At 35.7% G+C, this 27,725-nt stretch overlaps 1 protein-coding gene across 3 annotated transcripts in view; it reads right to left on the minus strand.

Annotated features, from left to right (window-relative positions):
* Window positions 1-27,725, minus strand: part of LOC123259239 (N-acetylglucosamine-6-sulfatase-like) — an 89,335-nt gene that overhangs the window by 49,352 nt on the left and 12,258 nt on the right. For all 3 annotated transcript variants that reach the window (XM_044719579.1, XM_044719578.1, XR_006508194.1), the window contains exon 2: window positions 14,017-14,076. In XM_044719579.1, the coding sequence (XP_044575514.1) occupies window positions 14,017-14,076 (60 nt within the window). The remainder of the gene's footprint in view (window positions 1-14,016; window positions 14,077-27,725) is intronic.

A 27,725-nucleotide genomic window follows, 5' to 3' on the forward strand; every position in this document is an offset into this window, starting at 1 on the left:
TAACAATAGCGATTCCAACACAATATTAATAATTTTTGATTTTTTTAGCTGAACTTTCGCGTTTTTCAAAAATTTTTAACTTCCCGCTAAGAAAATCGAAAATTTTCAAAAAATCGGGAAGTTATTGTTTTCATCCCGTTTTGAAAAAATCAATGTTACAACAGATCTCGACGTTTTGAAGCCCTAAGAAGCTTTCCTGACTATTTTTACGATGATGCCCGTACGTCTGTATGTGTGTGTGTGTGTGTGTGTGTGTGTGTGTGTGTGTGTGTGTGTGTGTGTGTGTGTGTGTGTGTGTGTGTGTGTGTAAACCTCTTATAACTTCTGAACGGCTTGACCGATTTGATCGCAGTTAATGTCATTCGAAAGGTCTTCGCCAAACTTAGATTTCCTGAAAGTCGGAACCGATTCGGACCAGTAGATTTCGAGAAATCGCAAAAAAAGTGAAAAAAAAATTTATTTTTTTTTCATTTCTTTTTAAATATCTCCGAATTGGCTGAACCGATCGACCTTGAAAACTCATTAGCTCTTAACTTTGAAAACCTGCATCGATCACCACGAAAAGCGTCAGAATCGGTTGATGCGTTCGTGAGATATCGTTGTCGAAAAAAATCGAAAAAAGTGTTTTTTTGTAATAACTCCGAAATGTTTCATCAGATCAATTTTTATGTTCTGAATTTTTTATAGAACTTAAAAAACTACATCTATCGCTGCTAAATGCGTGAAAATCGATTAATTCATTCAAAAGTTATAGCAGTTTGAAAATTTAAAAATCGTGTTTCATCGAACTTTGATAAGATTTTTGAGCTCAAAGAATTCAAAGAATGCAATTTCAAGCGCCTAGGTATGGAATTAGCGGGAAGTTGCACGTATGGCCTTTAGGGTCAACCGTTTTCCTAATTTTTTTTTTAAATCATCCCTTAACTAGAGCGAACAATACAAAAAAAAATTTTTCAATCGGTCCACCCGTTTTTGAGTTTTGGCGAGACTAACGCACAGCAATTTATTTTTATATTTTTTTATTATTCGATGATGATTAATGATAATGATTTTTTTAGCTAAACTGTTGGGTTTTCCAAAAAAAATTTTTTTCTAAATCATCTCTGAACTACAGCAAATAAAACAAAAAAAACAATTTTGAAAATCGGTCCAGCCTTTTTTGAGTTTTAGTGAGACGAACGCACAGCAATTAACTTTTTTTTTTTTTTTTTTTTTTAGCTGAACTTTCGAGTTTTTCAAAAATTTTTATTTTTCTAAACCATCTCTGAACTATAGCGAACAAAACGAAAAAAAAATTTTGAAAATCGGTCCAGCCGTTTTTGAGTTTTAGCGAGACTAAGAACAGTAATTTATTTTTATATATATAGATTATACTCAAAATTTTTTTTCCTCCGATTTTTTTCTGAATATAAAAATTATTTTAACGATATTTTAGCCGTAAATGCATTTAAAAATGTGTATTTTATATAAATGCATTTAAAAAGTGTATTTTATTTGAATAATAAAAAAATAATATACATTAGAAGAAAAAAGCTGGATAAAAAAAAATAATAATTAAAATCTTTATATCAGAAAAAAGTAATTAAAGAAAGGATTTTTAAATGCAACTAATCGTTGAGCTACAAAATTCCTTAGTAAAAAAACTTTGAAATTTTTATGAGTGTCAATTTCCAATTCGAATAACTTCTGAAGGATTGCATTTATCAAAAAATTATTAGAGATCTTTTTTGAAGAGCGTTCAATTTTCTAAAAGAATACCTTGTGACCCAAACAATTCAACTATTCATCAAAGAGCTACAAAATTCCAAACTTAGCACGAAAAAAATTCCCATGTTAATTAAATGGAAAATGGAAAATCGTGATGAGGCACAACTTAATATTAAAATTAAGAGCTCCCGTTTTACCAGGCGCCTTTTTTCGGTATCCTGAACAAAGTTTTCCATATAGTTTTCAAAAAAAAAGTAGTCGATTTTTTTGATACAGCCTATTCTTTATAGATAAACTTTTGTAATGTAAGATATTTATCATATCCTACTTTTCTAGCCTTAAAAAAATATATTGAACAAAAAATATAATATTACACAGAAAGAAAACAAGATATTAATAAGTTAAAACCAATGATCAGCCAAAATTTCACGGAAAAATCAATTGGTCTTAATATCTCGCTTCATATTGATCTTAGCGATTTGGTCTATAGTACTTTTTTTGTAGAAAATTAAATTTTCTACAAGTTTGTCGTTTACATTTTTACCGTAGCTCTTGTTATTCACGAGATAAGTGCGAAAAAACGCGAATTTAACAGAAAAATCAGGTTCAGTGGCCCGTACTGCCTCACCAGTGTGAGTTACAACTTTGCCGCAATAGGCACTTTTGTAGAGCAATCAATTCTGAGGAAAAACCATCTTCGGTCAAAGTGATCCCATGAAATGCCGCTGAGCTTAAAAAATTCAAAAATTAAAAATCAGAGATTTTGTGTATTTTCAATGGGAAATCTTCACACGCCTTGTTTGAGGACTTAAATTAATATTAAGGGCTCAAACTTTCAGGGAATTTTTTTTTGGGTACTTCCAACAAAAATTCACGATAGGACCGAAAAAAAAGTAAAAAAAAAAATTAGAAAAACGGTTCACCCTAAAGGCCATCTCTGCAATTTCCCGCTAATTCCATACCTAGGCGCTTAAAATTGTACTTATGACATTTTTGAGATTTTTGAGCTCAAAATATAATTTATGTGATATTTTCAGCTCGCTGAGTTCAAAGAGATAATATTTCTATGCATTTGAGCTCTCCCAGCTCAAAAGTCTGATAGAAGTTTTATAGAACACTATTTTTGGAATTTTCAAACCGCAATAACTTTTGAATGGATTAACTGATTTTCACGCAGTTGGCGGCATTCGACGCAGTTTTATCATCCTCATAAGTGATTTTCAGGTTTCAATTGATCAAACCGAAAATTTCGGAGTAATCCCGAAAAAACACTTTTTTCGGTTTTCTTTCGTTCACGATATCTCTCGAACGAATCAACCGATTTCGACCAGCTTGGTGGCGATCGACGTGGTGTTTTATTACTTAGAGCTTAGTTTTTTTAAGATTTCTCAAAATCTGCTGATCCGAACCGGTCCAAATCATACTAAAAATCTAAGTTTGGCCAAGCCCTTTTAAATGGCACCAACCGCGATAAAATCGAATCAGTCGTTCAAAAGTTATAAGCGGTTCACATACTTACTTACACACACACACACACACACACACACACACACACACACACACACACACACACACACACACACACACACACACACACACACACACACACATTTAAAGGAATAATTTTTCAAATTCTTAATTGAGATATCAATGGTTGAAGGCAAAAGGGTTTTTTTTTGTCGTTCAGTTTCGGATATCTCCGCTATAAATGGACGTAGCATGAAAATGAAAAATTGAAATTGAAACTGAATAAACGTATTCAAAACCCTCGAGGAATTATATATTCCGAAGTTTTGAGCTCTTCGAGTTCAACAAAAGAACTTTTATACTTTTTTGAGCTCGAAAATCTAGTGGTTGTTGAACATTTTTAACTGTGATACCTATTTTCTGATCGAATTAATCGTTTTTAATGGGGTTCGCAGCATTCGACGCAGTTTTTCAAGCGCTTATAGCTATTTTATTGCATCAAAAATGATCAGAGAAGAAATTTTGAAGTTATTTAGAAAAAGAATACTTTTTTAGAAATATTTCGTCATCGACTTCTCATTAACTCATCAACCGATTATGATGCAATTTGCAGCAATCGACGTCGTTTTTCAAATTTAAGAGCTGATTTTAGATTTTTGAATAGAACGTTACATCTGTTTAAAAGTTATTCCAATAAAAAATTTTTTTGAGAATTTTATTTTTGAGATTACTCTAAATTTACCGGCCCAAGTCAGTTCATACAGTTTCGAAAATCTAAGTTTGGTGAAGCTCTTTCAAACACAGCTAATTTACTTCAGATCAGTTCAGCCGATCAAAAATTATAAGAGGTTTAGATTCATATACAGGGTGTCCCAAAAGTCACGGACGCCATTGTAGCATCTGATGAAAAAAATAATTCTGAGACGAAAAGTCCTTAGCCATTTTTTAATTAACCGCATAGATAATTAATTATTAATTAAAAATAACGTCTCTTTATTTGTTAGAGAGAGAGCGCCAGTGTCCAGTAAAATATGTGCCAAACAAAGATACAACTAACTTGTAACAGGGTAATTTACCCTGCATCGGTAAAACCGATCACGCATAATAATTATTCGACGCAGCACTGGCGCGTCTCGGTTTTCGGGACCCATTAGCGTTAAGTGGGGGTAAGTCTGGGGTTTCTTGGCTGATCGCGTAGCTGCGGTGAGTTAGAAGTAGTGCAGTGCTCAGTTCAACAACATCAGCAGCCAAAAAGTCCAAGAAGGAAGCCAGTTTTGAACAAAGAGTTTCCTCAGCACAAATTTAACCAGGTATTGAGACTTTCAAATTTTTGATGAGCCAGGGGGGTCGTATACCCTGCTCATCAATTTTACTACTTCTCATTATTAATTAAATTTTGATAATTCAATTGTTTATAATAATTTGCTCAATAATAATTAATTATTTTAATTGATTTGATTCGTTAGCATTGTGAGCATTCCTCTTGTGGGATTTTATGCCCGAGGAATGTTCTAGACTTCTTGGGTTTAGGAGTCGTGAGAAATTAAATTATTGATTCGGCCGGTTAATAATTATTAACATCCTAGATTGGCTTAAATAAATTCATTTTTATTAATAAAATATTAATTAATTTCTGAACACCGAGAAAAATTCCAATCGGCAGCTCACGATCGGGCAAGCGCCGCGGTATACCCGAGGTCAAAGCTTGCTATGCAGTTACGTTGACCGGCGTCCATTTTGAGCGCGCAAATTCCTTTGTGAATTATACTACGCAGTAAATTGTAAAATTAACAACTGGACCATTATTATAAATTATAACTAGGGGTGTGCGAATAATTCGAACTTACGAATTATTCGTTCCGAATCGAATATTAATATTCGATTCGAAACTCGAATCGAATAATTCGAAAATTCGAATTATTCGAAAGGTCTCGAATAATTCGAAAAATTTCGAATAATTCGAATTTTTTCCGAATTATTATATTATTCGCAAATTTTCTATTATTTTGAATTCGAAGTTTGTCATGTTCGATTTTTAAATATGAAATTAACAATTGATATACATTTTATTTAAACCATGAAATATAATTACACAAATAGAACAATGAGTATGAAAATTTGCTACAAATTTTTGTTCAAAAATAATAAATAAGATACTGAATCTGGTGATAATGAAGTTCGTTTATCAGATACAATATCACCAGCAGTAGAAAATAATCTTTCACTTTCAGCAGAAGTACAAGGTACTCCTAAATATCTTCTCGCCATAAGTGATAATCGGGGATATTTATTTTTTTCTTGTCGCCACCAAATAAGTGGATCTTGCTGAGGATTTATTAAACCACAGTTTAAATACACCACCATTTCCTGTAATATTTCACTACGCAAAGTCTCTAAATTATTTTCTCGTGTGTTAACTGTTGGTTTTTTCATGAAACTCCAAAATCCCGAATACTGGTTTCCACTAGCTGAAATTAAAAATAAATAAATAATTGTATATTTAATAACATTATTTTCTGATTAAGTCGAATGTTAATTTTCTGATTAATTGTAAGTTAGATTTAGTAAGTAAAAAAATGTATTTATCATGACGCATTAAAAGAAAAAAGCAAAATACATCCGATTACAAAAGCAATTAATTTTTTCTACTTGTTAGGTAAAGTATTTTTGGCTAAAAAAAGGCACAATCGGTAAATTTTTTAAATTTCAATTACTAATTTTAACATAAATGATTTTCTAATTTGGTTGTACGAAATTTTGAATCAATGATATATGTAAAAAAAAAAAAAACATTCAGTATAAAAAGAAACAAATTTGTATCAAAAAGTAAATGACTCATTGTAAAAACTTACGTTCTCTGGTCAAAACATTAAGTTCTTGAGAATCATCATTTGGCATCAAAAATCTGATAATTTCGAGCTTAATATCATCTTCTATTTCTTTCACTTCCTCTTCTTTGTAAAAATAATTTTTGTACCGGGGATCGAGATAAGTGCTTTTCTTAAAAATAATATCACGATCAACTTCACAAAATCTGACATCTAGACCATTCAAGATATTATCTACAAATTCTTGTCCTATTTCCGATGCATCGTCGTAGTCAAATTCAATACTATTCAGACCATTTGTGATCCCAAACAACAATGGTTTTACCATTGACAAAGTCGGATATTTAACTCCACATGATATTTGTGTGGCGTCATATAACGGCTTCATAACTTTCATCAAGCAATTTATTTTAGACCATTCGGTACCAGATATGGACTCAGTGTCGGTAGAAGCAGCAAGAACGTGAGACAAAGGTTTTTGAAGTCTTTGCATCCTTTCTAACATCTCATACTCTGAGTTCCACCTGGTGACCACCATTTGAACCAATTGCAAAGGTTCACAATCTAGCGCCTTTTGAGCCTCTTCGAATTTCTGTCGTGCTGGATCCGACCGATGAAAATGACCGGCAATTTTTCGAAACTGGAATGAAATGGAAGTTTAAATGTTAATTATCGGTAAACTAATATATTGCGTTACTACAGCCGAAAGTGTGTAGAAAAAAACGAATTATTTTTTATGTCGTGAGTACATATTCTCACGTTTTTAATATCTCAAAGTTAATTGAAAGAATGTTTTTTCATGCCTTCTTTTGGCTTTAGTAGTACAATAAACCTAATTATCCAATTAATGATCAAATTTACCTTGGCTAATGATTCTTCAACACCAGGAGTATGCGATTCCGCATCTTTCAACACAAGTTGAAGAGTATGTGCGAAGCAGTATAGGTGGTTGTCGCTCAACTGAGAAGTCGCTAATGATATGTTTCGAGCATTATCAGTAATGAAAAATATCGGGATATTCTCAATATCTGATAAATCCCACCCGTCCATCATTTTCTTCAAGTGTATTTTAAGATTGTTGCCAGTATGACGATCCAATAACTGCTCAATATTTAACATTAGATTTTTAGAAACATAGTCAACAGTCAAGTAATGTAGAGTCAAAGATATGTAACAATCATTTGCTCTCGATTTCCAACAATCGGTAGTAAATGATAGGCTCATTATACCTAATTCTAAATCTTGTTTCAAGTCATTAATTAACCTTTGTTTTGTTCTATGGTATAAAATTGGAGCAAGACTGCGTGAAAAGGTGGTCCTACATGGTGGCTCATAATCGGGAGCTAACTTTTTCAATAAGTTTTTAAAACCTCGATCTTCTACGCAGGAAAATGGTTTCAAATCGATGGCTATCATTTCCATAATGAGTTGATCAATTTCCTGTTTGTCTGTTCCTGTCATTGTGCTTTCTTTTCTTCTTTTTGATTTTCCTTCTTGGTCTTGATTACAATCAGAACTCTTGCGCTTTTTATTCCGTTCTTCAATACATATTTTATAAACATCTTTATGTTTAGCACGAAGGTGATTGAACATTGGTGAAGTTGTTCCTGTACAAATACGAATTTATAAGTATATTTTTACGATTAAGGATGATCATGCTTGAGACTTTAATGCTGGATCTATCTGTGCTCGAAAATTAAAAACTTTTATAGCTAATCTTAAAAGGTAAGAAGGTTCATGCGTGATACATAATAGAAGATAAAAAAGTTATATTTTTGAGTTTTAATAAGTTTAATTATATGACAATTTTTCTCAAAAATTGGAAACTCGTTATCCGTAGTTTTGAAAAGTTATTATAATAGCGATTAAAAATTAAATTTTTAACATACAGTCATATTTATTTATTTCTTTAATTTCAAAATATTCTTTAAAATATGTAGTTTAACGATTTGCATTTAAAAAAAGGTTTTATGGAATGTTTGAATTTAATATTTATAGTTTTACATGGTATAATTAAAGTATTTGAGTTCATTTTTCATCATACTGAAAACGAGTAACCTAAAAAACATAAATTAATTTGAAATAACACTACCTGTCGGTAAACTGAGAACTTGAGCACAAATGTTGCAAATAGATTTTTTAATATTTTGTTGATCTCGCTTAAAATATGTCCAAGCAACGCTACGAGGAGGAATATTGCTGTCATCTTTCATAACTTCTTCAGAGGAGTCACTATGACCTTCATTATCACCATGACTATCACCTTCATTTTCAGAATCGCTGTTGTCAATATTCATTTGATTTTCATTTAGCATTGGAAATGTTGGAAAAATTTCAATTTCTTCATCGGACATAATATTTTATTTGAAATTACCAAGATAACCTATAAAGAGAATTAATTTTCTTAGAATAAACATGATTCATCGTCGTGCTTTTATATCAGTTATTATAATTATAATATTTTAATATTGTTAAGGTTAAGTGGTTCGTAATTTTCTATTCTTCATTAAAATTTAAGGTTAAACATACAAACGTCTCCGTAGGTTTTACTCCTAATTTTTATCATTAGTATTATTTTCCAATTATTATCAACATTATCACTATTTAAAATAATTAATATGTATTTTATAATTACCTTTTATTGAACAATTAGATTAAATAATTAATCACTTGAATGGTACAATACATACGTTTAGAAACGTTTAGTGGAAAGCTTGTTTGTATTTATGCTTCTCAGCTGAAGACTACCATAAATAGCCAACTTCCGAAGTAAAATACTGTCGAGAGGGAGAAGAGACCTGAAGATAGGTTCAATTCAAATACGTTCGAATGCGGGTTCACGCTAGCTGTCGTTCTTTCTACTGCTTTGTTGCATATGATAAATTGCAAATTGTAGAGATATAATAGAAGAAAATGACTAAGTTGATTATTTTTTTTCATGGATAAAAAAATTAAAAATATGTATAAAAAAACCTGGAGAAATTAATTTCGAGAATTTTAAAACACTAGATGTGTAACCTTTTTCTTATAGATTTTTTTAGAACGGAAATTAATAATTATAAAAACCAAAATGAATTGAAAAGATCTCTTGCCAATATTACTATATAGATTTTTTATGTTACTGACAGAGATGAACATATATTGAAATTGAGCAATTGTTTACTCCGGGTAATTGATTTTTAATCAAAAAGTGTATTATTCGTAAGTAGAATATTTTGATACACGATGTAATGGAATTCAAATTGGAAACAATAGAAAATCCAGTGATATTTCGATAATTCGCGAATTGTTCGAATTATTCGAAATTTTTCGAATTATTCGTCGAATTTCGAATAATTCGAACATTCGAATTATTCGATTCGAATTTCGAATCGAATATTAATATTCGATTCGATTCGATTCGAACGATATTCGCACACCCCTAATTATAACAATTGAATTATCATTTATTTATCAATATTTATTGATTTATAATGTTGTTTATTGGGAATTTATTTTATTTATTGGAAATTATTTATTGAGAAATCGCGACGCAATTCCAGATTGAAATACCCGTGGATAATTTTTCGGAATTTAATTTTACATTGAGGTAATTTATAATTGTTCATTAATTATCTAGTCGAAAATTCCACGCGGTCATTTTATATATTGAACTATTGAAAATTAAAATTATTATTCTGTTGGAATTATTTATAAAAATATTTAACGGCGTAGATTAAGTCTCAGAAAATTAGTCAGAATTTTATAAAGAAATATTCTTAAGAATTTATTCAAGATTTAAGAAATAAAATTACGAGTTGAAATTGGAATAAAATTCTACGTCGAATGATCCGGAAAATTTATTTAATGTTGAGTATTAAACTCGTGGTTAATTTGGAATAAATTCAGGCATCGGTTTTTGGTGTAGATTTTTTTGAGAATTAAATTATTAATTGTGAAAATGTTTTACGATTTAATAGTTAGCTAATGACTGAATTAATTAAGCAAAAAGTTTGACGTAATAATTTTCTGATATTAAATTTTTTAATAAATTTTATAAGTCAAAAATAAAAGTTAAGTAGAGCCAGTGTGTGTGTGTGTGAGCGGGTTATGTGTATGTAGATCGTGCGGGATATGTGTGTGTGAGTGTGTACATTCTCTACTTGTTGATGTTTTGCCGAGTAGAGTAGTTCGTACAGTCTAAGAGCGTGAGGGTCCGGTGGACAGCGCGACTTAGTTAGAAACTGCGGTATAGACGCTCCATAAGAGGATACCGTCAGGATTAAGAATTTTGATAGAGCGTGAGGGTCCGGTGGACAGCGCGACGTAGCTAGAAACTGCAGTAAAGCGCTCCTTATGAGGGTACTGTAGGATTAAAAATTTTTGTAACGATCTCTACTTGTTGATGAATTGCCGAGTAGAGTAATTAACATACCTTAGAAGCCGTTGTATAGATGCCAAGTTGGGGTACAGCGGTAGTAAGCTAGAAACTGCAGTAAAGCGCTCCTTATGAGGGTACTGTAGGATTAAGAATTTTTGTTAGTTATAAGGAATTTACACATCGCCCTCGTATACGATAGCCTCTGTACGAGGTGCCTTGCTGGCTACCTAGGTTAAGTTGAGTTAGTGGAGTTCGTGGGTTTAGTGCGTAGGAATTTACACATCGCCCTCGTATACGATAGCCTCTGTACGAGGTGCTTTGCTGGCTACTTAGGTTAAGTTGAGGCGTCGGTTTTAGCCCGGAATCCTCGGTAGTAATAAGTCGTAGTGTTAAGTTAGTCTTAAGTGAGTCAGTGTACGTGCGAGTGAAAAAGTTGTTATTTTATTTTGTTGTTAATAAATTTTTTGGTACCGTTGTTAAATAAAAATTTATTCATCTCAGATCACCTTCCTCCACTCTCTCTCCCTGTAGATAAGCTCAGCTCTGGTTCCGGTTCCGGGAACCGCGATTAAAAATCCCGGTGGCGCCCTTTAATTACTAATTTAGATTCATTTGTTAGTTTTATTATTTCAATTAATTTAATTTAAGGGGCCAATTGAGCGGAATAATCACCCGTTACAAACTGTATGAGTAACTAGTTTCTATAACTAACGTAGTCTACACATATTTACTTACACATTCACACGTGCAAGCATCTTCGTTGGAACGCACTTGACTTGACACTAGTGCTCTCTCTCTCTAACGCATAAAAGGACGTTATTTTAATAAATAATTAATTATCTATGCGTCTGATTAAAAAATGGCTAAGGACTTTTCGTCTCAGAATTATTTTGTTTATCAGATGCTACAATGGCGTCCGTTACTTCTGGGACACTCTGTATATACACATATACACATACACCCACACAAACACATACAGTCATAGATAGATAGATAGATAGATATTTATTTGTCCTTAGAGCCGAAGCTTCCTCAAGGCCATCAATAAGCAATACATTTTATATATATATATATATATATATTATAACGTTAAATCTGGAGATTTAAGGGGGTTGGTGGGTGGTCTCTTTGAACTAAATTACAAACGATATCTTTAATAGGAAACCTAGAGATTCAACCCCAAACGTTATACTTCCGACTCTCATACTCCCGCGAACTGCCTCATCTATAACCGTAAGGACGCCAGATAATTTTATTTGCGAGAAATTACCAAAACTCAAAGAACTGTAACAATAAGGCTGGGAGCTGCAGCAGAGAAGGCGGGTATACTCGGTGTCACTCAGTGTGTGGATTGTGGAGAGAAGGGGTGATCCGGTTGCACGTTGGGGAAACGTGTGTAAATCAAGACGCTGATGTTTCGGATTGATAGCTGATTTATTAACAAAGTCCCAAAAAAACTTAACAAAACTTTAACTATAAGGGTTACAACAAAACAGATACAGGAACTTAATTACCGGAAACTCGAATAAATATAACCATACAGAACTCAATATAACTTTTAGCTAGAAATACAAAAATTAAATAATTCTAATTACATTTGATTCTTACTGGAGCGATAACCCAATTAAAGTATAAATATCTAAAATGACCTGGGGTTTCAAAACATACCCTTCACAAAATCCTTAACTCTCTTAACCGTACAAAATAAAAACTCATAAAATATACCTTAAACTAAGCACCCTTCTTACTTTACTCAAAAAAAAGAATAAATTTTAAACGTACCGCAACAAACGTTTTACAAGAGGACTAGTCCCCAGAATACGAAATTAACTCGACAGAAATAACATAAATTAAATAATACCTTCTTTCCTTTTCCCGAGCCAGGATCGTCCATGGTGGCTACCTCTCCTGGAGCCGGTATAAGTAGGGAATCGTAAAAGGATTTTACAAGAGGTTCTAACCCTCAAAATTAACACTGACCAAAGGCTTCCACAGGCACAATGGTCCGATCACACCTGTGGCCTGCCAAAATTAACGTGGACCAGCGGTACTCTCGGCGAGGTTGGTCAAGTCTCGTCAGAAATACCAAAACCACCACAAGGGCAAAATTACTAAAACCGATTCCTACTCACACCTGACTCCTCCCATGTTGGAGCGCCAGCATTACAGCTGGACTTCCGTAGTCCACCAGGAGTCTCAAAAGGGCTAGTTACCTAGCATCCACGAGGCCGGGTGACTTATTGTCCCGCTCCACGGCAACGTAGACTCGTCCACAAGCTCGAGACGCCAACTAATAACTTTACTCTTTACTTTACCTTACTCACACAAAACTCAATCACTTTCCTCGTTATTACTCTTAAATCTGTAGCTATAACCCAAACGACTCGAAGCTAATTAAATAATTAATTAAATAAACAAAAGAAGAGAGAATCTGTAGCATAATCGTCTCTGAAGACGAATAAAAATTTATCGGGAACGCGTCCATCCTGGACGAAGACTGAATAATTTTTTCTGTAGCGTCTAACCTGGACAACGGTTGAAGACCGACTATATGGAACACGTCCGTCTCGGACGGCGGTCGAACTCGAACTCCCTTGATCGATGATCACTCCTCTATCTTACTGTAACTAATTCGCGAACTAATTCCCCAAATCCTGTATTACCGCGAGGCTTGATATCGCGGCCTCCTACTTTACCTAACCCTGTAACTAACTATCCACAATTACCATAAATCAATAAAAAAATTTTAAATCGTTCTATTTACAGTATCTTGGGTTATCGCTGTACAATATTTTTGAGCTTTTGAGCTAGTGCTCGATGTGACGCTCAGTTGTCACAGACCCCATGTGAAAAATAACGTCACAATATATATATATATATATATATATATATATATATATATATATATATATATATATATATATATATATATATATATATATATAAGTATACAGTATAAAAATACAATTACAATAGTACTATAAGTTTGATAATATAACAACAGCAAGGTTTTAAAGTTACCTAAATACAATAAAGTTACTTAATAAATTTACAGTAGTTAGTTAGTAAATTTATAAACACTTTGACACACTTTGAAACAGAAATTATAATTAATTAAACAAATATAATAATGATTTTAATTGTTATTAGCCAGAAAAAATGAAAAAGATGCATTTTGAAATTCAGGAAGATTATCTACAGTTGTCAGCCCAGGTGGCAAGGAGTTCCAGATACGTCATAGTGACATATCCTCGTAGGAATAGTCAGAATAGCTTTCTAGGACCTCAAAACGTCGAGATATGATGAAAACTCGATTTTTGAGAACTGAGATACACGCAATAACTTCCCGAATTTTTTAAAATCATTGATTTTCATAACGGGAAGTTAAAATGACAATCAAAAACACAATAACTTTTTTTCTATCAACAATTTTCGTAGCGAGAAGATAACAATACATCATTAAACGGTATTTCTCTTTCATGAGACTAGAAATTCCATGAGACTACACGCGCTCACGCTTCAATTTCAATCAATAACAAACCAGAAACCGTATTTTTATCGTTTTGATACCCAATAAACTTCACAAATAATCATCAATTTCAAGTTAAAAGGTGTTATGAAGTAATCACTCAAATATACGAAATAATAACTCACACAATTCAAAAAAGATACTCCATTTTTTCCTATGATGTCTTGGATGTTTTTAAGTGGTGTCTGAAAAAAAAATTTTTTATGAAAATCATTTTATGAATTTGTCAAATTTGTACCCTTACAAATAAGTTTTTTTTAGAAATCATTTGATTATTATAAAAGGACTTATATACAATGCAGACATTTCAATATAATATTCTTCAGTTTTTAAATCATTTTCAAAAATAATCAGTTATTCGGAAGTTCATTGCTTTTGAAAAAAAAATTAGGAAAACGGTTGACCTTGAAGACCATCCTTGCAACTTCCCGCTACTTTCGTAATTCAGCGCTCGACATTGCCCTTATTACGTTTTCGAGCTGAAAAATATAATTTTCGTGTAATTTTGAGTTCTCCGAGCTCAAAAGTCTGATAGAAGTTTAATAAAACACTTTTTTTTCAATTTTCAAACCGCAATAACGTTTGAATGAATAAACCGATTTTCACATAGTTGGCGGCACTCGCCGCAGTTTTTCAAATTCTATGATATACTTTTAAACACAAATTGATCAGACCGGAAATTTCGGTGTAATTCGTAAAAAAAACACTTTTTTCGATTTTTTTCGTCAACGATAACTCACGAACGAATCAACCGATTTCGACCAGCTTGGTAGCAATCGACGTGGTTTTCCGATTTTGAGAGCTGATTAATTTTTGGAATTGATAGGTCAAGCCGTTTAACAGTTATTAAAAAAAAACCACATTTGAAAAAATTTTTTTTGTAGTTTGTTTAAGATTTCTTAAAATCTACCGGTCCGAATTGGTCCAAATTATATTCAAAATCTAAGTTCAGTCAAACCCTTTCGAATGGAACCAATCGCGATTTGATCGGTCGAGCCGTTTAAAAGTTATAAGAGGTTTACATAAATCCATACACACACACACACACACACACACACACACACCCGTCGGAAGAAGCCAAACTCCCACCGGGCGCGTCCCCAGGTGGCGGATAGGGGGGTCCTAACCGGTCGTAAGATCGGCGGATTGGGGCGAAATAAAATAGCCCTCGCGGACCAAATCAGGCATCGGAGCTGAAGAGTAACAGCCACCGTCCGTGTATCCTTGTGGGTCGGAGAAAGCTCGCTGTTCTTCGGAGCAGAGGGTAAGAGCGGAATAAAATAGCTCTCGCGGTAAAAAACGAAAACTCCCCTTTCGGCAGGAAGGGTTGGTCACACCATCTGACCTAGGGTCACGTACGCAAGCGGATAAGGTGACGCTGCTCGAAAGAGATGTGCGAAATGATCCTTATAGCGCGGTGTACGTGGTAACTCCCGGCATCTACGTGCCGCACCCACGAGAGCAAGAGGAAGCCGATGAAGGAAGCAGTTGCAGGGTCGAAGCGGTTGAGATTTCCCGCTTCAATGACCGAAAGCTCTTATAGCAATGGAGGTAGCTGTAAGAGTAATCACCCCTCCACTTCCGGAGGCATCGCGTTCGGAGACGACCTTTTGCATTGGAGTATCACTCAAAATCATGGAAGAAACGAAAAATCAAGAAAAGGACAGGAGTATTAGTGGGCCTCACGCCCAAGAAGCAGCGATTACCGTAAGCGCTGAGATGAAGCGGACGCAAGCGCTGGAACGCCTCGAAAAGCTGACCAGCGAACTGCATGAGTTTGTCCAATCAAAGGTCAATATCCATAAAGAGATAAAGGCCAAGGCAACCGGGGTAGTTAACGCCCTTCGAAGGTATAAAAAACTGGACGAAGAATAGCAGTCACCTCGACGACTCACTCCTCGTCTTACGCCGGAGAAGAGCAGTCAACTTACTGTGGAGATCGAAGAATCAATGGACACCGGAGGCGATGGTGACGGTGAATCTGATGCTAAAGACGAAGGTCATACTTCCAACAAGTCTAAGAAGAGGAAGGACTGAAACTCCCCAGATGGAATAGATGGGTGATTGACGAAGAGAAAGGACTTGAAACCAAGTCCTCCGAAAAACGTGATGAAGCAGAACGCCGAAAAAAAAGACGCGACTGATTGGAAAGATGTCCACACAAGGAAAGAGAAACGGAGGCTAGCCAAAGAACAGCTCCCAAAGGAGCCTCCAAAGAAGCCCAGGCCGGAGCCTAAGCGCAAAAAACTGCTCAAATGGATCAGACCCGACGCACTGATCATCCGCTCGGCCGAGAAAGCAAAGTACGCCGAGATTTTGCGTCGCATAAAGAAGGACGTCCCTGATGAGCAAGTTCGCACAACAGTGGACAAGATCAACCAGACCAGAAGCGGGGACTTGCTGATTACGATTTCGCGGAAGTGCGTGGACAAAGACCAAGGCCTGCAACATACCATCGCAAACATTCTTAAGGAGGAGGCCAAAGTGATCTGCAAAGGGCCACAAGAAGACATCGAGATCCGAGACCTAGATGACACCACAACAAAGGAGGATATTCAGGCTGCCCTGCATACGGTAACCAAGGAGCTCTGCGAAATACTACCAGAGACAATCAAGATCCGCAAAGCCTACAGAGGTACCCAAACCGCTGTCGTGACACTACCGGCTGCAGCAGCTCAGAAGATATTAGAAGGAAGCGGTAAAATCCGAATTGGCTGGGTCAACTGCCGAATTAGAGCCACGAGGAAACCTACCCAATGCTACAAATGCTGGCATTTCGGGCACCACGGATCCCAGTGCAGAAGCAAGACAGATCGATCCAAGCTATGCATCAGATGCGGCCAAGAAGGACACAAGATTGCGGACTGTAAAAACCCAGCGAAGTGTGTATTATGCGCGGAAAATAAGAGCGCAGAGAACGCTGCCCATCACGCCGGCACATACAGGTGCCCGGTATACAAAGAGGCACTCCAGAGAATGACAAGCAAGCAAACATGAGGATATTACAGCTTAACCTCAATCACTGTGAGGCCGCGCATGACCTGCTCGTGCAGACCGTGTGTGAATTAAAGCTTGATTTAGTAATAATAGCAGAGCCATACAGACACCTGAATAACCAACCTTGGGAAACTGACAGCACCACCAAGGCTGTCATCTGGTCCTGTGGCAAACTTCCCTTCCAGAGCATAGTGAGCAATGATAGCATCGGCTTTGTAGCAGCGTCTATTAACGACATCCGTTTTTATAGTTGCTATGCACCACCTAGCCTTTCCATTACCAACTTTACTAACTTCCTGGATCGACTGACCGAAGACGCAAAGCAATACTACCCAGTAGCTATAGCAGGGGACTTCAATTCCTGGGCGGTAGACTGGGGCAGCAAGCAGACTAATGTGCGAGGCAAGGCACTACGTGAATCAATGGCCTCACTGGACGTGGTCCTTCTCAACATCGGTGAGACACCAACATATACCAAGGGAGAGGCTAGTTCGATAATAGACCTCACATTCGTCAGCAGCAGCTTATTGAAAGGAAACTATTCTTGGAAAGTCTTAAACACCTACACTGCCAGCGACCACAGTGCAATACTTTGGGAAATATCAGCTGGCCGGAGCCCTCAAAGAGCAACTAGACAAACTAATGCAGCTGGATGGAAAGTGAAAGACTTTGACTCGGAAGCTTTGGTAGTAGCCTTAGACGGTGACTCGACCATCATCACAGGAAATGCTGTAGAGAAGACGAAGGACTTAATGACGAGAATTGTCCAGGCGTGCGACACCTGCATGCCCCGTAAGCGTGGCATCAATAAAAGACCATCGGTGCACTGGTGGAATGATCAGATTAACGCCCTTCGCACAGCCTGTCACAGAAAGAGAAGATTATCACAGCGTGGCCACCGACGACCTAACTCTGTGGAGCTGGTCGCAGAATACAAAAAAGCCCGTCGAGAACTGAACAAGGCCATCAAAGATAGCAAAAGACGCTGTTGGAAGGAACTCGTCGATGAGGTAGAAAAGGACCCATGGGGCAGACCGTATAGGGTGGTCATGACCCACCTGAAGCGCCAGCCAATACCATCACCTACGTGTCCACAGCTCCTGGAAAGAATAGTTTCTACGCTGTTTCCTCGACAAAGTAAGTTCGGCTATTCTTCATTGCCAGTAAATCGAGAAGACATTCCACCTGTCACAAAAGAGAAACTGATGGAGGCGTGCAACCGAGTAGGGAATAATAAGGCGCCGGGATTGGATGGAATCCCGAATATTGCATTAAAAACGGCTATTAAAGCAGCGCCAAATCTATTCTTAGATTCCTACGATTCGTGCCTCAAAGAAGGGATTTTTCCTAGAAGATGGAAACAGCAAAGACTTGTACTTGTCCCTAAAGGGAAGAAGCCACCGGACGAGCCATCATCCTACCGACCACTCTGCATGCTGGATACAGCGGGTAAGATATGAGAGCGTATAATGCACCAACGAATAGAAGCAGTCGTCGATCCACTCCTAGCAGAAGGCCAGTATGGTTTCCGGAAAGGACGATCAACGCTGGATGCGATCAACCTGGTGGTCGATACAGCTAAGGAGGCAATCGCTGGAAAGAGATGGGAACGTGGCAGAAAGAAGTATTGTTTAGTGGCTGCCTTGGACATCAAAAATGCCTTCAATTCCGCTAACTGGGACTGCATCATGCGAGCTCTCGAAGATAAAGAAGTGCCAGGATACCTGCGCAGAATGGTAGCAAACTACTTTATAGACAGAGTCCTCAAATATGACACTAAAAACGGTCCAAGGGAGTACGAAATAACCGGAGGCGTGCCACAGGGCTCGGTTTTGGGTCCTTTGCTGTGGAACATCATGTATGATGGTCTCCTGAGAGTTGCATTACCATCAGAGGTGAAACTTGTTGCATATGCCGATGATGTAGTGGTAGTGATTGTCGCGAAACACTTGGAAGAGATCAATCTGGCTTTCGATATCACATTTAGCCGGATTAATCTATGGATGGAGATAATGAAGTTGGAGTTAGCCAAGCACAAAACTGAAGCTGTGCTCATCACCAGCAGAAAGATCGTAGAAAACATCAAGCTGAATGTCGGCGAGCAGGAGATCGCATCGCAACCATTTATCCGATATCTGGGGGTGACGCTGGATGCCCGACTGAACTTTAAACAACAGGTCGAACACGTAAGTGCTAAAGCATCAGCGGTGGTAACTAGCCTATCAAGACTGATGCCGAATGTTGGAGGCCCGAAGCAGAGCAGGAGACTATTGCTGTTGTCAGTAGTCACATCAGTGCTCACATATGGAATATCCGTTTGGGCAGACGCGCTAGAGACCCACGAATCATGGAGGAAAGCCGGACCGGTCTACCGATTAAGTGCACTGAGAGTTGCAAGCGCCTTCCGCACAATATCCGAGGAGGCAGTGTGCGTCATTTCTGGAACTCTGCCTCTTAGAGTCCTAGCTGAGGAAAGACGGAACCTATACCACCGAAAGAGGTCATCTACACTGAGCGCTAAAGAACTGAGAACTGAAGAGCGACAACATAGTATAGCAAGATGACAACAACTATGGGATGCTGCGGAGAAGGGAAGATGGACTCATCGACTTATACCAAGGATTGACGTTTGGCTTAACCGGAATTACGGCGAGGCCAACTACTATCTGACCCAGATGTTGTCAGGACACGGCTGTTTCCGGGAGTACCTTTATCGCTTTAAGCACGATAATTCCCCAGAGTGTCCGTCTTGTCCAAGAGTTGCTGAAAATGCGGAGCACGTTTTCTTTGAGTGCCCTCGTTTTAACCCACAGCGTGATAAGTTAGAGAAGATCCTGAACAAGAAAATCACACCAGAGTCAATAGTAGAAGAAATGCTGTCATCCGAAGCTGCCTGGAACGCCACAAGCACGTTTACCACCAAAGTGCTTACAGAGCTGCGTTCCATTAAAAGAAAAAGGGCAAATGACAGAAACTAGAAGGAAGGAAAAATAACACCTTAGCCACCAGAAGGAATAGCAGTCGCTAGATCCTCCCCTCACGAAGTAATGCCTGACGGCGGTTTCCATGAGGGATTAGAGGAAAGAAGAAAAGGGGTTTAGGGTTTAGTGGGTAGGGGCGTTAGCGTCGAGTTTGAGTATAACGCTGCGTCGAGTCGCCACATATCCAGGCCGAACAGCTATGCCTGGAATCCGTAAAAAGGATTCCTCCCGTTGATCACGTTCTATTCAACAAACAAATCTTTTACAAGTTAAAATAATTACATATTTTATTTATAACTCTTTCAAATTTACCACATTAGAATTTCTGACTTTTTGAAAATGAATTGAAAAAAAAAAATTAATTTTTGTTTAAATGTTTGTTGACTTGATTGTTTTAAACGACGCTTTTTAAAAGTTAAATTTATATTCCTTTTATGATTTCATGCATAATTGAAAATTTCATCATGACTTGTAAAAAAGAGTGTTAATTAATAATAACATATCATATGAGTGTGCTCCGATCATATATGTATTTTGTTTTAAAAGTCCGCTATAACAAAGCGGAAATTGTCCGGTCCTTGTTTATTTCTTTATCTTATTCTAATAACTTTTGGCGCTTTCTTTAAAATTTATCCTTGACTACCATAGCGCCACCCTCCTGTGGACGCGTTTTTACGGACACTTTCATACACGGAAATGGTTTTTATTACCTCTAAAGATGTGGTCATTAATGCCTGTTACGCTATAGGTATAATGCACTATAGGTATAATACACTGGTACACTTAGTGTAACATCAGGCATTAATGACCACATCTCTACCTTCCTTTAAGGTGCAATTTCATGCTGACGCTTGACGCTGGCTTAGAGCGTTAAATGAGGTTAAATAGTATATAATTTCGACTGGAGCGCCATCTTAAATTAATGCAGCGTCAAAACAAAACATTGTTTAGTTTGCAAGAATCCGCGTCAAGCGTCAGCATAAAATTGCACCTTAAGACAGCTTAAATAGGGTGACAATACGCAGGTGCCCGTAGTGGGATAAATCTATATATATATATATATATATATATCTTCTATATACATATAAGCGAAATACCACTCACTCACTCATCACGAGATCTCCGAAACTATTCGCCCGATTGACTTGAAATTTAGCATAGTTACTCCATTCGTGATTTAGACGCTCACTAAGAACGGATTTTACGCAATTCCTAGCCAAAATGGATTTTTCGTCTACCATCACGTATGCTACCCCCTCTCCCCCTCTCATTCTTCGCCTCCCCTCCCGTGCCCTCTTCCCCCTTCTCTATATCTCTCTCTCTTTTTTTTTTTTTAGAAAATGTCATTTTGATTCGCCAATCTATGAAACTATCAAGTGGCACCCATCAATTATAGAACTCACCCCCCCCCGCAACCACCCACGCCAATCAACGGTTGCCATGGTTACCGTTGCTATGGTAATCGTTGCCATGGTAACCGTTGCCATGATAACCGTTGCCATGGTTGCCGTTGCCATGGTTGCCGTTGCCATGGTTACCGTTACCATGGTTACTGTTGCCATCGTTACCGTTGTCATGGTTACCGTTGCTATAGTTACTGTTGCTATGGTTACCGTTGCTATAATAACTGTCAAAATAAATAAATTGTAATAACAAATTCGGTTGTCAACTAAATTCAGAGGAATCATTAGAATAAAAGTAGAAAGTTACTAAATACTAATATTCTATACAATGTTAGGTAAATACATGTTGATTTCAAATTTTATCGATTGATTGTTGGGATAGTAGGAATTAATAATCATACACTTTTTAAGAAATAATAGCTAAATCATTAATAACTGAAATAGCTCATATGTATTGGAATGATCATGAAGAATGAACTAACTCCATTATATCATAACACAGCTAAATATAACATGAATATTATTAAGTTGATTTTGTTAAATGATTATACTGATTATAATGATTAAAATTAAAATGGTAAATTGTGTCTGATGTATCTTCTCTAAAATTTCACGACGATATCGTTAAATTATTATAAAGAAACGGTCGATTTGAGTTAATTCTTAATAAAATTGATAATAATAAATATATTTTTTAATACCACTTAATTTGTAATGAATTTCTTGATAACAAAGATTAAAAATATTCATTTTTTAATTTATAAGCAGAAATAAATTTATTCATTAACTTATCGATGTTAATTTTCAGTCAAATTAATATAATAACATTGTTGTTTATATTCTCAATTAATATGTGATTTATTTCATAATCTTGATTACTGATATTTATATTTTTTTTTAAAATGGCGCTGAGATAAGGAATAATAATCTGAATTAACATTCTTAATAACGTTATTGAAGTTGGCGCTCAGACAAAAGAATAATAACATATTTATTTGTGTAATTTATGAACAAATTCAAAGCTGTAAAAACAATCATTTTATAGATAAAAAGCGATATGATTCCGTTGAGATTGATGAAATTAATCATTTTGTTTATATTTTTCGTCTAGGTTACACAATAAAATTTTATTGTATGCCCAGCGATGCGGGCGGGTATGAGCTAGTTATCAATAAAATGAATAATAATAAATATATTTTTTAATACCACTTAATTTGTGATGAATTTCTTAATAATAAAGATTAAAAATATTCATTTTTATATTTATAAGCACAAATAAATTTATTTATTAACTTATCGATGTTAATTTTCAGTAAAATTGATATAATAACATTGTTGTTTATATTCCCAATTAATATGTGATTAATTTCATAATCTTGATCACTAAAATTCATATTTTATAAAAAAATGGCGCTAAGATAAGAAATAATAATCTGAATTACCAATCTTAATAATGTTATTGAAGTTGGCGCTTAGACAAAAGAATAATAACATATTTATTCATGTAATTTATAAACAAATTCAGAGCTGTTAAAACAATTATTTCATAGATAAAAAAAGATATCAAATTTCAATTAATTATCTAAAAATACATAAGTTATAATTTTAAATAATTTAATTCAATTCAATTGTGTTATTGGTGAGTTTTATTGATATTGCTCTAATTTTTTATAAATTAAATTTACTCCCGTTGTGTTGGTGAGTTTTTATGACATTTTTAATTTCCATTAATTTTTTAATGCTTTTTTTAAATTCATATTAATATTTTATTAACGATATTTTCTTTATTTTGATTAAAATTTTTATATTTTTTAAATTCAGGATAAGATTCAATTATATTGAAAATTTTTATTTATAATATTTGAAAAATTTTTATTATAAATGTAGAATATATTTTAATAGGTGGGCATTATATTCCTTTTCGAATTGTCGAGATTATAGGCGACGGAGCGTGTTTATTCTCTACTCTGTCCCTACTGATATACGGCAACGTATCGAAGGCTGACGAAATTCGAAAAGAAATTGTTAAACATGTATCAAAAAATTGGACAAGATTTCAATTCGTCACACAAATGCCATCTGGCGCCCCTTATGATACTCAAGGTATTTACTGTACAGAAATGTCTAAGCATAACACGTATGGGTCCATTTGCGAAATTATGGCAGCTGCAGAATTATTTTCTTATCAATTTCAAGTGTATCAAGGTAGCTGCCTCATGGCTTCCGTTGGAGAAGCGACACAGGGTATAAAAGACTATGATTTACGGGAAATTTTAATAACGGTCATTGCGATGCTTTTGATTGATTTTGTCGAGTCAATGCATGGTGGTAATCTTCATGTAAGTAGTGATAATAATGTGCAAAAAATTAAAGAAAATGTTTCATTCTTAGTGTCTCAGACTAACGAAAATGTGTCAGTGGCAGTTTCACAGCCTCAATCAGTTTCTAACATTAATTTATCAAATTTGAATTTAAATAGTGATGATAATGTGCAACAAAATGATAAAAATGTATCATTTTCAGCATCTCAGCCTCAAGAAAATGTGTCAGTAAAAGTTTTACAGCCTCAATCAATATCTAAAATTAATTTATCAGGTTCACGTGAATCTATTAGTGATAATGTAATACCTCTTCAACCAAATAGAGTAAAGAAAAGGAGGAAACTGTTTACAAATGCAATTAGGAATAAACAATTGAGACAAGCTGCTTCAAAATATACTAAATTTCATCCTGAAGTAAATAGAGTAGCTGCTGCAAAATATACTAAAAGTCATCCTGAAGTAAATAGAGAAGCTGTAAAAAGATACGTTTCTCAAAACCAACATGTTAATCAGGCAGCTGTAGTTAAATACAACCAAAAAAGGTTACAAATTAAACTAGCACCTTGGCAATCTAAGACTTTGTCTGGCTTTCACTATAAAACGAACATCGATTATGAAAATGATAAAATTGTAAACATCGGAAAACGATTACCGTGTATTTATTGTCGTGCTTCAAAATGAATGGATGAACCTCCAGGGATGTGCTGCAGTGGTGGTCAAGTCCAGCTTCCTACAATTGAGCCCTACCCTGAACCTTTGTACAGTCTCCTTATCCATCAAGACCCGCTTTCAGAATATTTCCTTTCCACGATTCGAAAGTATAACGGATGTTTTCAGATGACGTCATTTGGAGCAAAAGAAGTGAAGGAGGGAAATTATATGCCAACATTTAAAATTCAGGGGCAAGTGTACCACAGAATAGGTAGCCTTATGGCTGAACCTCATCAGCATCCTTCTTTTCTTCAGTTGTACTTTCTTGGGGATGATAAACGTGAGAGTGAAATCCGTTGTGGAATTACTCCTGGTGTTAAACCCAAATTAGTAAGCCAACTACAGAAGTCGCTTCATAAAAATAATAAATATATTTTGGATTTCAAGGCCGCTATCGATTCAGTTCCTAAAAACCAAAAAGAGTTCAAGGTTGTAATTAATGCCGATAGAAAACCGCAAGGTCAGCACAAGGGTCGTTTCAATGTTCCTCAAACTAATGAAGTAGCAGTTGTTATTGTCAGTCAGGCTTTCGAAAAATGAGATATAATTCTTTACGTATAGACAATAAATTAATACGGATTAATGAAACGCATCGTGCATACGATGCTCTCCAGTACCCTTTGATGTTTTTCCGTGGAGAGGATGGTTATTGCATAAACATACCTAAACGTGACGCAAAGACTAGGTCCCCTCTCAAGAAGACTGTCTCTGCTTCTGAGTTCTACAGTTATAGGTTAATGGAGCGTGTTAGTGAAATATGTCATTTAGTACTCTTTCGTAATCTCTTTAATCAGTTTTTAGTTGACATGTATGTTAAGATTGAAACTGAAAGGCTCAATTGGATTCGTCATAATCAAACAAAACTTAGGAGTGAGGAATATATCCACCTAAAAGACGCTATAGTAAAAAGAGATGGACAGTTTTCAGAACTTGGTAGAATGGTTGTATTGCCGTCTTCGTTCACTGGTAGACCCCGCTACATGCATGAACGAACTCAAGACGCTATGACGTACGTACGGCATTTCGGACGTCAAGATTTATTTATTACATTCACTTGCAATCCTAAATGGTCCGAAATTGAAGATCTTTTGAGACAAGGACAAAAATCTTATGATCGACACGATATCATTGCGAGGGTATTTTGTTTGAAAGTTAAGTACATGATGAATCTTCTGACAAAAGGTTGTATCTTTGGCAATGTAAGGTGTAACATGTATACTATGGAATGGCAGAAGCGTGGACTTCTACATGTTCATAGTCTTCTTTGTTTGGAAGAAAAAATAAGACCTGACTCTATTGACGAAGTTATAAGAGCTGAATTACCTGACCCCGATCAGGATCAAACACTTCATGAAATTATTAAATCAACAATGATTCCTGGCCCGTATGGAGTTTTCAATTTCAGTTCATCTTGCATGCTGGCTGGTGTTTGCACTAAACGATACCCAAGGCCTTTCTTAAATGAAACTCAAACAGGTGAAGATGGATATCCTAAGTATCGAAGGCGGTCTCCGGAAGATGGTGGAATAGCAATAAAAATAAATGGAAATGATATTGATAATCGATGGCTGGTACCATTCAATTCTGTTTTGTCACGTACTTTCAAAGCTCATATCAATATTGATTATTGCAATTCAGTTAAATCTATCAGATACATCTGCAAGTACGTAAATAAGGGTTCTGATCAGGCAGCGTTTACCGTTGAAAATTTAGATGAGGTTTCTAGGTATGAAGCAGGACGAAACATAAACAGTTCTGAAGCAGTCTGGCGTATTTTCGGTTTTCACATTCATGAGAGATATCCTACTGTTGTTCATTTTGCTGTTCATCTAGAAAATGGTCAAAGAGTTTATTTCACAGAAGAGAAATGACATATTTCACTAACACGCTCCATTAACCTATAACTGTAGAACTCAGAAGCAGAGACAGTCTTCTTGAGAGGGGACCTAGTCTTTGCGTCACGTTTAGGTATGTTTATGCAATAACCATCCTCTCCACGGAAAAACGTCAAAGGGTACTGGAGAGCATCGTATGCACGATGCGTTTCATTAATCCGTATTAATTTATTGTCTATACGTGAAGAATTATATCTCATTTTTCGAAAGCCTGACCGACAATAACAACTGCTACTTCATTAGTTTGAGGAACATTGAAACGACCCTTGTGCTGACCTTGCGGTTTTCTATCGGCATTAATTACAACCTTGAACTCTTTTTGGTTTTTAGGAACTGAATCGATAGCGGCCTTGAAATCCAAAATATATTTATTATTTTTATGAAGCGACTTCTGTAGTTGGCTTACTAATTTGGGTTTAACACCAGGAGTAATTCCACAACGGATTTCACTCTCACGTTTATCATCCCCAAGAAAGTACAACTGAAGAAAAGAAGGATGCTGATGAGGTTCAGCCATAAGGCTACCTATTCTGTGGTACACTTGCCCCTGAATTTTAAATGTTGGCATATAATTTCCCTCCTTCACTTCTTTTGCTCCAAATGACGTCATCTGAAAACATCCGTTATACTTTCGAATCGTGGAAAGGAAATATTCTGAAAGCGGGTCTTGATGGATAAGGAGACTGTACAAAGGTTCAGGGTAGGGCTCAATTGTAGGAAGCTGGACTTGACCACCACTGCAGCACATCCCTGGAGGTTCATCCATTCATTTTGAAGCACGACAATAAATACACGGTAATCGTTTTCCGATGTTTACAATTTTATCATTTTCATAATCGATGTTCGTTTTATAGTGAAAGCCAGACAAAGTCTTAGATTGCCAAGGTGCTAGTTTAATTTGTAACCTTTTTTGGTTGTATTTAACTACAGCTGCCTGATTAACATGTTGGTTTTGAGAAACGTATCTTTTTACAGCTTCTCTATTTACTTCAGGATGACTTTTAGTATATTTTGCAGCAGCTACTCTATTTACTTCAGGATGAAATTTAGTATATTTTGAAGCAGCTTGTCTCAATTGTTTATTCCTAATTGCATTTGTAAATAGTTTCCTCCTTTTTTTTCCTCTATTTGGTTGAAGAGGTATTACATTATCACTAATAGATTCACGTGAACCTGATAAATTAATTTTAGATATTGATTGAGGCTGTAAAACTTTTACTGACACATTTTCTTGAGGCTGAGATGCTGAAAATGATACATTTTTATCATTTTGTTGCACATTATCATCACTATTTAAATTCAAATTTGATAAATTAATGTTAGAAACTGATTGAGGCTGTGAAACTGCCACTGATACATTTTCGTTAGTCTGAGACACTAAAAATGAAACATTTTCTTTACTTTTTTGCACATTATTATCACTACTTACATGAAGATTACCACCATGCATTGACTCGACAAAATCAATCAAAGCATCGCAATGACCGTTATTAAAATTTCCCGTAAATCGTAGTCTTTTTATACCC

The sequence above is a fragment of the Cotesia glomerata genome, linkage group LG2 (genome assembly GCF_020080835.1).
Source record: "Cotesia glomerata isolate CgM1 linkage group LG2, MPM_Cglom_v2.3, whole genome shotgun sequence".
Lineage (NCBI taxonomy): Eukaryota > Metazoa > Arthropoda > Insecta > Hymenoptera > Braconidae > Cotesia > Cotesia glomerata.